Here is a 12,100-nt window from a genome sequence, read left to right as displayed (position 1 = left end):
CCCGAGTGCTAGGATTAAAGGTGTGCGCCACCAACGCCGGTTCAACATGAATATTTACAAGAAGATATTGGTAGGTTCTCTCCCTGGAGCCTATGAGTTCGTACTCATGGATTTTCACCCTATTTACACTGTCATGCACGTATTCCCTACTATGGAACAGACCGCAAACCCCATCAAGGGAATGGTTGGTGACCCCCATAAGTAGTCTTGCCTCGGTTGCGCTAGGGAGCACAAACTGCTTTGCAGGTTGGTGTTGTAGCATGCAGGACCTAGCACCTTCCAGCACTGTGGAGGCTAGCCTTCAGGGAAGACTCCCCGGTCACCGTCTGCAGCCAACATGTACGGTGCCTTGGGCGACAGGGTCTCCCCATCTCTTTTGTGGTGGGCGACCAAGAGCGATGGGAATAGGCTGCGTTGTTTCGGGTGCCCTTGGGTGCCTCTGTGATGAGTAAGTCACTGGTTAAGAAGTAGCCTGTCAGACTGAGGTACCACATAAGGCACAGTGTTAACTTCACAAGTGACAACTGCTGAATACCTGCCCCGTGTTAGAGGCTGCGGTTAGACACTCAGGTTTTTTTTTTTTTCTCCTGCCCTTCTCCCTCGGCTCTGTAGATCTTGTACTAAGAAATACCTGCCGGTTGGTCGGAGTTCCCGGGCTTCCCCTCAGAGCTTGCCCATCTGTTTGTCTCTCTGCTTCCCTAGCAGGATAGATTGTTAGAAATGGTTGTCACGGCATGACTGGCTGCCGGGCTTCCGTGCTGTCTCGTCACAGTCAGGGAAAGTGAGCACCCAGCCTGGCGTGGTGACTTTTGTCTGCGGTCCCAGCAGCTGGGAGGTGGAGGAAGGTGTGGATCAGAAGTTCGCAGTTTCCCTCCTCATCTGCAGCTTAGGCCACAAGAGCCCAGTCTCGAAACAGGGTCTTGCTGTGTAGGCCGTGCTGGCCTGGAACTTGAGACCTCCTACCCCTGCCTTCTGAGTGCTGGGATGGCAGGCATGCACCACTATGTCTGGTTTGCGATGGAATGGTTTTCTAATGTGGAACTATCCTTTTATTCTTTTGAAAATTTCTTTATAAGTGTTTTGTTTGCATGTATGTAAGTATACCACACACATACCCTCAGGGGGTGTCAGATCCCCGTGGACATGGAGCGATGGATGGTTGTGAACCGCCATGTGGGTGCAGGGAACTGAACTTGGGTCCTCCACAGGGGCGGCCAGGGCTCTTAACCGCTGAGCCATCTCTCCACCCCCTACCTTTTCATTCTTCAGATACAGCACTCTTAGTCATGGTGTGTGATCTTTTTAGTGTGTTGTTCTGCCGGACCGTAAGTGTTTTGTTAAGACTTTCTTGTGTCTCCACTACATCCGAGGTCTTACTGCTGGCCCCTTTTGTCCCGAATCCCCCTGGTTTCCGAGTCAGGCCAGGTCCCTGCTTCTGTCACCTGAGACACTCTTCCATCTCCTCAAGAGACTTCTGGGCTTCTCCTTTAGGTGCATTTCTCCAGGGATCCCGGGGCGGGGGGGTCTGGGACTGCACCCACACCCACCATTTGGTGACCCTTTAGGTGTCTCTTTATGACACCGCCTCCTGACGGTCCACCAGCATTGTCCGTCAGTAATGGAGTTCCCTGTAGGACTCACAGGCCCCTGTGTGTACCTTTCCGTAGACATGGAGAGTTACTCAGGCATCTCGAACGCCAGCTGGGCTAGCCTCTCTGTAACTGAGATATGATTCCTTGTGTCTGTCTCCTGCCTTCTCTTGTAAAGTGAGAATTGATGAAGATACATGTTAAGGCTTTGACCCCTGTAAAAAAGCCATCTGTAGTTATTTCGGTCAGACATGAGGGAACACCACACAGAGGGACAAAATAATGCTAACCCCCTCCCCACCCCATCTCTGCTGGCAAGGCTGCAGGGGACACAGCTCCCCTGGTGAGCTGTGCGGCCAGAGGCTCTCCTCATTGGCCTCCCCTGGGGGCAGCAGATAGTCTGGTCTCACAGCAGGGAAGACTTCCTAGAGCTGTCAGTGTGAGGCAGAAGTTGAGTTTATTAAGAAAAGGTTTTAATACAGATGTAAGCACAGGAAATGGGAAGGCAGGCAAGGAGAGGTAGGAGGTTGAGAAAAGGACGGTGACGCTGGCTTCTGAAGACACTCAGTCCCGTGAGAGTGTCTTGCCCACAGCCCTGCAGAGAACTGGGTGGCCCTTGAAGGTTGTTTAGAGGAGTTAGGGGTCAAGAGAAAATGTAGCATACCTTTTGTCTTAGGAACATGTCCTTAGTACCAGAGGGTATATGAGGTACTGTATGGAGTTCATCTAACCGGTTTTACAGGCTGGAAAGATAAAAATGGGTCAGAAGGTTGAAGGACTCGTCACCATGCACAGGCCACAATTCAGACATGTTTTGAGTGTAAACACGGCTCATAGCCTTATTCATGTGATTTATTTTTATTTATTTATTTATTTATTTATTTATTTATTTATTTATTTAATTCTCAGCCAGCAGGGGCACCAAGCCTCCTTCCTTTCCCATTCCCATCGCTCTTTCTGTCCACTTTTTACACCAGTTTGTACTCACACCCGTTGACTTCAGGGGGAGGACTTTAGTAGTAGCTTCACCAGTCTTGTGATTAACTGAGATTACACATAATCTTTTCTGTTATAATAACAGAGCCTCTTTTGGTTGCTGACTCAAATTGGATTAAAAAAAAAAAAACTTGTATTTGAGTACGGTGGCTCAAACCTGTAATCTCTAATATTCAGAAGGCTGAGGCAGGAGAGTTATCCTGAGTACCAGGCCAGCCTGGGCTACAACATGAGTATCTGTCTGAAAAAAGGGGGAGGAGGTAAGGAGGGAGGAGGGGGAGAAGGAAGAGAGGGAGGGAGGAGGAGGAGGGGGGAGGAGGGGGAGAAGGAAGAGAGGGAGGGAAGGAGGGAGGGAGGGATTTCACTACCTGTGAACAGGTGATCAGTGACCATGGGTTTTCATGAGATAAACTGTAGTTTTCTCTGCTGTCTCAGATCTTGGCCTTTCTTTATAAAGATGATGAAAAATACAGCCAGGAAAATTTGGATTAGAAATTGTTAAACAGAGGAGACGTGGGAACTCGGGTGTCTATGGTTTCTGTTTGTCTGAGACAATGTCTCAGTATACACCCCTGGGTGCCTGGCAGAGATCTGCCTGCCTCTGCCTCCAGCAGGCACCACCAGGCTTAAAGGCCTTTTTTAATTTTTTCTTAAAGCAGCGCTTTGGCATACTTGTCAATGCTTTAAGTATCCCACAAGTGGAGAGCATACCATTTTCATATTTAACACTAGAATCAAGTTATTAATGCCTGAAACTTGCAGTTGAATTCCAAGAAGTTTTTTTTTTTCCTTTGAGTGGAAAATTCACCGTTCTGTTTTTATTTTTTTGAGACAGGGTCCCCTTAGGTAGTCCATGCTGGCCAGGAATTTGTCATATCCTCCAAGGGCTGTGATTATAGACATGCGCGCCACCACATCCAGCCATGAGCGGAAAGTTGACTATTTTTAGGGCCTCATTAAAGCCCTAAATACTTTGTATGATTTTTTTTTTCTGAATTCGTTTTCGAAAGGAATTGGGGAGAAAAAAAAATCACTTTGACTTTATCTTTCAAATGACCTTTTTCTCCTAGTTCCCAGACACTTGGGCATAGTCCTCACCGCGAGGGTCAAGTTCTAGTGACTTCATTCATTCATTCATTCATTCATTCATTCATTCATTCATCCATCCATCCATCCATCCATCCATTCATTCATTCCTACGTGGCGAATGAATGCAAGCTCTACCTGGACAGGGAACAGGGATGGCTTTGAAAGGCCAGCTCGCAGTCGCCTGCCCTGGAGCGGTTGAGGAGTTAATCATCTCGGGCCGGCTCCTTGCAGATGGGCGCTGGACCGGGTCCTCGGGGATGCTGGGGCCGGGCGGGCGGGGGCGGGCGGGCGGGCAGGACGCCCACTCGGGGCGGCGGGGAGCTGGGACTCCGCCCGCGGGGTGGCGCCTCCCGCACCGGCCGGGCCGGATCGCGGGCCCGGGGATGATGCTCTCACCTCCCGCTCGCCCTTCCCTGCAGCCGGCGCCATGGGCAACAACATCCCGAGGAAGCTGCTGGGCCGGAGCGAGGGCAGCCGGCGGTCGCGGCGGGGCCGGACCCCGACCCCGGGGCCCCGAGCCGAGCAGCGGGGAGGCCCGCGGGAGCCGGTGGCGACGACGACGTCCGGAGGCGGCGACACCCCGCAGCCCGGGGAGCCCCGAGCCCCCGACGGTCCCGGCGACCTCAGGAGCCGCGGCAACGAGCTGTTCCGCTGCGGGCAGTTCGCCCAGGCGGCCGCGCAGTACTCGGCGGCGATAGCGCAGCTGGAACCGGCAGGTAGGAGAGCCGCTTGCCGCCGCCCGCCCGCTCGCCCACCACCGCGGGGTCCTCGGCTGCTCTCCCCCCCCCGCCGGCCGGGGCTGGCCGGGGCTGGCCGGGGCTGGGGACAGAAGCCGAGGTGACAGGCACCGGCCCCGCATTCCTTCCCGGTGACTAGTTCACCGCGCCACCTGACCGACGTGAGCAACACCGGGAGGAATGCAGAGCCGGAGCCTGTGCCGGCCCGGCAGGTTTGCACGGGTCCCTGCCCTCCCGTCCCCTCCCGTTCCTTCCCCTCCCCGGGCGGGCGGCTGGTGCGGGGACAGCTCCTCCGCAGGGCGCAGGGCGGAGATCTGCAGGGCGAGCAGGCTGTGGGACCCACTGCAGTGCCACACGCGCGTGCGGAGAGCGAGCAGCGAGCGAGCCACCGGCCGTGGTTTTGCTAATGGTTTTTAACCGGGTTCAATGCGGTTTTAGGAGGTGCAAGCGTGGACGAGCTGAGCATCTTGTATTCAAACAGAGCAGCGTGCTACCTCAAGGAAGGGAACTGCAGCTGCTGCATCCAGGATTGTAACAGGTAAACGCCAGGCGCGCCCCGGTTTTGTCAAGTGATGGCTGTGACAGCAGCAGCAGCAGCGTGGAGGAGGCAACGTGTAACAGCCTTCTAAGTTTTCTGTGTGAGAGCCTAGATCCCTAAGACTGTTACAAGCACGGTAACTAAAATGTAGGAAATCCCTAAGTACACACACACACACACACACACACACACACACACACACACACATTACAGCTATAGAGAATTATACAAACTTTTCCCTTCCCCTGCTCCCCCTTCTCTGTCTGGGTGCCCAGTGATGCCTAATAACTAGTTTCGGGCCACTTGTCACCAGGGTAACTTCTGCTGAATTTTGCACAGGTTGTCTGTCCCCAGCAGCCTTCCAATGACTCAGTGCCGTCCTCAGATAAACTCCCTTGTTGGCACCACCTGGCTCCCCACACTGGACCACTTCCTTCCAGTAGTCACCACGCCTGCCCTAGGCCTTCCTTCTGCCACCACCTTCCAGATACGGATCACGCTGTCTGGCCCCGACTTTGCGCCTGAAACCCCGCCCGCTCAGCTGCTGGCCTCCCCGGTGGGTTTCCCCAGGGCCCCTGGTCATCAGCAGGCTGAACACTGGTCCCCACCCTTGGCTGCGACTGCAGGCCCTCCACGCATTCACTGCAGCGCCGCACTGCCTGGCTGCATGAATATATGCACACCAAGAAAACACTTTCTTTTCTTTTACCATTCACTAAGTAATAAACCCTTGGGCAAGCAGTTACTATCAGCACATCTGAAAACAATAAGCCGCGTCCCGGGAGGACTAACACAGGCCTGGTGTACTCCTGCCGTCCGTTCCTCCGTTCCGTATACTCAGAGACGCTCACACCTTTTCTCCCCCATGGAAAGCTCTAGTTTGAGCAGTAGGTTTATGAGCCCTGTTTATAAGGCAAGCAGTTTCTGCCGTTGGCTTGGTCAGCTTACTGACGTAGATTCAGCTTGGAGTGTTTGCATCTCCAGTGTCAAAAAGAAGTTCTGTGGCCCTCGGGGGTTGGTTTGTTTTCTGTTTTTGCCAATACTGCAAACTAAAGTTTAATCCAACAGAGTTTATATTTTGGTTTGAGTGACCTGTCCTCACCCACAGTTGAGCTCGTTCCCATTAGTTAACTGCCATGTTTTCAGGATTTTATGAGCTAGTTGATGTCGGGTGGGTAGCCTGAAATCTGTCGTGGTACGAGCACTAATGCCATGAACACAATCAGATGCCCCAAATCTGAGCGCTCTCCCCACTGGGGCTGTTACATGTCTACCATTGCCTGTGACCGAGAGGGCCACGTGAATGTATGAGCTAGGCGTGCTGTGATGGCAGTGAGAGCATCCTTTCTGTGTCAGTGCCTATTTCTCGTGTATTGCTCCTGAGGAAATCAAAGATGGGGACTCCAGCCAGAGGGCCCCTGGGAAGTGGGGTGGGCAGTAGTTTAGGGAGAGTGACCCCTGAGCTGTGTTCTAAGCCCAGGAATGTGGCTCTGCCAGTCAGGGCTGACCTCTGTGTAGGCCGACCTACTTAGGTGTTTCCCTCTGATACCTGATGAGAGTCCCAGCAGGCGGGCTGGAGACCTGCCTCGTGGGATGCTTATGCTCTGAGACTTGCTTTAACCGAAGAAAGACCGTGACATGTTTCAGGGGCATGTCCAAATACGGACGTCTGTGAGTCTGCATGAGCGAGGACTGCACATGGTTTTTTTTTGTTTGTTTGTTTGCTTGTTTTTTCAGGAACCTTGTTGGTTTAGTTTTCAGTTAATATTTGCTTTTCAAAGAGTTCCACAAGCTCTTATAAAGTCAAACCTTGAGAGAGAAGCCAGGAGTCTCGGCTCACACCTGTAATGCCAGCACTCGGGAGGTGGAGGCCTAGGAGCTGAAGGTCACCCTTAGCCACTGGGAGAGTCTGAGCCCAGCCGGGGCTACATTAGACCCTGACACAAAAAACAAACCAGACATTTTAAACAAGGAAAGACTTTTAACCCGTGAAGATACTGTTTTTAAGAATGACTTTCAAAGCACTTATTTAAGTCATGTGGGCACCGTGTGGGTGCCCAAGGAGATGAGAGATGTTGCATCCCCCGGAGCTGGAGTTATAGGTGGCCGTGAGCTGCCCAATGCGGGGGTGGAGGGGTGGGGGGTGGGGTGGGATCAAGCTGAGGGCCTCTGCAAGAACAGCAGAGGTTCTAGCCACTGAACCCTCTCCCCAGCCCGACAATACATGTCTGTGTACCTTTGGAGCAGCAGTGTTTCCCAGAGGTTTGTTTGCAGAATCACTCTTGGGAATGGAGGGTGGTGTACAAGAGGCTGTGGGGCCACTCCCGCTTCACGCCATGGCTTCTCCACAGTTTAGTGTGTGGGCCTCACATAAGACACAAAGAGGCTATCATGCCTAAGCAACACACTTGAACACACACACACACACACACACACACACATGAGCATGTACACACACACACACACACTTGAGGATGCACGCTTGAGCATTCACACACACACACACACATATGAGCATGTACACACACACACACACACACTTGAGGATGCACACTTGAGCATTCACACACACACACACACACACACTTGAGGATGCACACTTGAGCATTCACACACACACATATGAGCATGTACACACACACACACACACACACACTTGAGGATGCACACTTGAGCATTCACACACACACACACACACACTTGAGGATGCACACTTGAGCATTCACACACACACATATGAGCATGTACACACACACACACACACACTTGAGGATGCACACTTGAGCATTCACACACACACACACATATGAGCATGTACACACGTGCACACTTGAGCATGCTCATACACACCACACACACAAGCATGCACACACACACTTGAGCATACATACATGCACACATATATGTACACACACACATCTCTGGGCAGCTTCCTATTTAGAATATTTAAATAGGCTGAAGTTGCCTCTGCTCCCGACAGACTTGCACGCGGGGGGGGGGGGGACCACACTCATGAGTGTCACCATTGTTAGCCTGAGTAGCCAGCCTCCTGTCCCCACGGTGCGCTCTGCTGTGGGTGCTCTCAGCGCTTGTCTGTGTTTATGGTTGGACGATTCTTCTCGTTAATGGAATTTCCATTCATAAACTCATATCCATTCAGGATTTCGGTTAAAGAATAAAAAGGCTAAATCCTGTCATTTCCTACGTTAGGAAGTGCTAAGAATCTCGCGTCCCATTCTATCGGTTTTCGATCCCAAGTTTGACTGTGTGGTTCCTAGAGCAATGAACACCAGTGGGGATGATGGAGGTGGCGTGGTGGGTGTGTCAGGGACACCTTTGCCCTCTCTGGTCTCACAGATGAAATTTATCTTCAGTGATACTGAAAGTACTTTACAGGCTAATCAGTGCAAGATGAAAAACTCACGAATAAGAAAGTGCGGTAGGTTTAGTCCCCGATTCCCTTCGGGTCTGTTACTGATATTCTGTAGGCAGAGCTGTTCGTGGAGACCACCGGTCAGCTCTGTCCCACAAACCACTCCCAAATAACCACACAGAGACTTACTATTCACTATAAACGCTTGGCAGCTAGCTTAGACTTGTTAATAACTCTTACAACTTAAATGTTTTTATGTATGTTCTGCCATGTGGCCCAGCACCTTATCTCTGTAGGGCACGCCCATCTCCTCCTCCCTCTGGATCTTGCTCTCTACTCCCAAGACTCCGCCCTCCTCCCCCACGGAGTCCTCCTAGTCTGGCTGTCCCACCCAGCCTCTTGCTGCCCAGCTGTAGGCCAGTCATCTCTTTGTTAACCAATGAGAGTAACACACATTTACAGTGTGCGCAAATTGTTCCACAGCAGACCCCTTTTTACAATGAAATCATAATGCACTAAAAAGTGTTAGAAAGCTGACTCCAGAAAACATCACATAGGTTCTTGTGGTTCAGTAATAAGGCACCTTATTAAATATTATAATACTTGATAAGGTGCAATTAAGAATTATCTTTCAAAGTGTGTGTGTGTGTGTGTGTGTGTGTGTAAGTGTAAGTCCCAGGTCAATATCCAGTGTTGTTCTCACTCTCCATTTTATCTTTGGGGACAAAGTCTCTCACTGATTCTGGACTTGACTGCTTACAGATTCACCTAGACCGGCTGGGCAGTGAACCCCAGCAAGCCCATGTTTACCTCATCCACTCTGGGATGTCACACACATGCTGCTGTAGTGGCTTTATGTAGGTATACGGGGAATCTCAATGCAGGGCCTCGTGCTTGAGAGCTGAGCCGTCTCCTTCATTGCAAGACTTCATAAGCTGTCCACAACGTGAATCTCGAAGCCTTGCTCTGGGGTTGGGGCTGTACTGGTTCTGTGGGGGCGGGGGAGGGGGGCGACTATACGGCTGCAGGGCCAGGGAGCTCACACTTTTTTGTGGAACAAGGACACTCCAGAGTGCTCTGTTGTCCGTGGTTCCAAGACGGTGTGATTGCTGTGCTGCCAGGACCCCAGGGCAAAATATCAGGTGTGATGCTCGAGAGTCCAGTACTGCGGTATACACAGTGAGATAGAAAGTAAAGGGCTCTTCCCAAGGTAACTGATGTGTAATATTCTGGTCCTCTCAGGGCTCTGGAACTTTGTCCGTTCTCAGTGAAGCCTCTTCTGCGACGAGCAATGGCCTACGAAACCTCAGAGAAATACAGGAAAGCGTACGTGGACTATAAAACAGTGCTGCAGATAGACTATGGGATCCAGCTGGCAAGCAGCAGTATTAACAGGTAATGGAGTCTGAGGCTGCTCTCTGGGGTCTGCGTCCGTCAAAGAAGGGTCTAAGAATGCTGTCAAGTTTGTCACAGGTCCCCATCCACTTTACATGAATGGCCCTCTCGTCCAAACTCCATCTCTAACAATCCCTTCGTAACCCCTGGCTTAGCCTCTCCCATCTTATATTTATTTCTGCGAAGTGACTTCATTTTGATAACACCACTTGTGCAGCCTCCGTGTGCAGCCTCCGTGTGCTCCTTGAATCTGGATGTCAAAAGGTGTTTCCGTGGATGTCCAAGTCAGTACTGGCACTAGGATAGTGTCGAAGTAGGTGCTGTAGACAGACTACACCTTCTCACAGGATTTATGCATTGCCTCGGGCACCACATCTGTCAGGACAGTGCCAGCTGTTTGTGCTCAGGGAGAATGCCCTGTGAACCTGCTCATGGACCCTTGTAAACAGACACCTGCTTAGAAGGAGAGGAGTGTTACGTAGTGATGAAAATTGCCGAGAGTTTGATCTAGTTAAATTTCTGACCAACTTATCCCATGCAGGAGAATGAGAAGGCAAGAATCTCCAGACTAGAGGGCTGGAAGTGTAGCTTAGGGCCCTGAGTTCAAACCCTACTAAAACAGACTTCATGAATCATGAATATTCAGGTAAAAATTGAAAACTATGCATCAGGTAAGATTTCCTAGTGACGTATATGTAGTATTTTATGGTATCTTCTTATTCCATTTTCCCAAATGGCAGCTTTTCAAGCATTTCTGACTATCCTGGTCCCTGTGCTGGTCTTAGCATGCCAGGCCTCTCACACTCTGCAATAGGCAAAAGGCAGAGGTGGTGTGGTCTCTGCCTCTCAGCAAGCTAGAGTACCGTTAGGGGGAGCAGTGTAAGCGCTCACCCCAGGTGGCACAGTGTGCTGGATGGTGAGATGCAGGGACTATAGAGGGTGAGCAGGCCTGGTCGTGGCTGCTGTAGAGAACTTGCCCAAGTGCCTTTGAAGGGCCCTTGCACAACACCAGAAGGATCTGAGCACTGCAGGAGACGGTGAGAACGGCCTGGTTCACACGAATCCATTTTTCAGTCATGCCCTGCCTTTCCCGGGGCTTCAGCTTTGGTGCTGGGGAGCCGTCCCTTGGCAGTCACCCAACTCAGTGGAAGGAAGTCTGGCATGTTCAGTCTGAGCATCCTTAATTCCGAAACCTCAAAACTCAGGTTCAGAACTGGAAACTTTTGGACGCCTCCATGAATTCCAGTCCCATTGTAACACCCACCCATGCGCACACACACACACACACACACACACACACACACACACACAAACACAGACACACACAGACACACACAGACACACACAGACACACACAGACACACACAGACACACACACACACACACACACACACACACGCACATATACACACGCACACACGCACACACACACACACATACACACCCACGGCCCCTGCTACCATGGTACTTCAGGAATCCAAACAATAGGATGAAAGTTTGTGGCAATAGACTGATTGGCATGAATGTGTATGCGAGACCATGTTGATTCTAACTTCTCAACTTTCTGTGTTCTTTAAAAAAAGATAAAACTTACACAAGATTAAACACCTGAAGGTGTAGGGTCCATGGCATCGAGTGAACACAGCGTCCTGCGGCCATCAGTTTCCCCTTGTCCTGTCCCCTTTTCATCACACACAGAGGCAAGTCTGTCCCCCCGACCACCAGGCAGCCACGCCCTCTTCTCCCTCCCTAGTCCACGGCAGCCAGCTTTTCAAGTCTGCCTCCTGCCTCGTGTGGCTTTATCCATTCGGTTATTTATTTATTTATTTTTTTCGAGACAGGGTTTCTCTGTGACTTTGGAGGCTGTCCTGGAACTAGCTCTTGTAGACCAGGCTGGTCTCGAACTCACAGAGATCCACCTGCCTCTGCCTCCCGAGTGCTGGGATTAAAGGCGCGTGCCACCAACGCCCGGCCAAAATGTGTAGCCCAGGCTGGGCAAGAACTAGTGATCCTGCTGCCTCTGCCTCCTTCAGCAAATCCTACCGGCAAGCACCACCACGACCGGCTTTGATTGATTTTTATGGTGCCGTATTCATGCTTGCTTTTCCATTTATTACAGTCCATTGTGGAAAATCAGGGACTACTAACTTTTTAATTTAAACATCTGTGCTTAGTTTGTTTTTGTCTCCCACTAACATCTGTCACTCTCCCTCTCTAGGAACCTTAGTACGTTAGACCCCCTGCATTGCTTGCCCCGGCAACACCGAATCTCTGTTCAGCTGCCTCTTCCCTCCTCTCTTCTGGTAATACAAAGCTTGCTTGAGAATCCTGTTTTCAAAGCCTTTTCCTTCTACCTTTGTAGATGGCTATACATTAATGTTCA

At 51.1% G+C, this 12,100-nt stretch overlaps 1 protein-coding gene across 1 annotated transcript in view; it reads left to right on the top strand.

The window, feature by feature from the left end:
• Positions 1-12,100, top strand: part of LOC100756676 (sperm-associated antigen 1) — a 57,470-nt gene that overhangs the window by 31,460 nt on the left and 13,910 nt on the right. Inside the window, exons 10-12 of the mRNA XM_035449652.1 lie at positions 4,094-4,390; positions 4,850-4,949; positions 9,565-9,717. Coding sequence (XP_035305543.1) covers positions 4,094-4,390; positions 4,850-4,949; positions 9,565-9,717 — 550 coding nt within the window. The remainder of the gene's footprint in view (positions 1-4,093; positions 4,391-4,849; positions 4,950-9,564; positions 9,718-12,100) is intronic.

The sequence above is a fragment of the Cricetulus griseus genome, chromosome 10 (genome assembly GCF_003668045.3).
Source record: "Cricetulus griseus strain 17A/GY chromosome 10, alternate assembly CriGri-PICRH-1.0, whole genome shotgun sequence".
NCBI lineage: Eukaryota > Metazoa > Chordata > Mammalia > Rodentia > Cricetidae > Cricetulus > Cricetulus griseus.
Note: the sequence above shows the minus strand (reverse complement) of the source record. Positions and strands in the feature narration are given on the sequence as shown.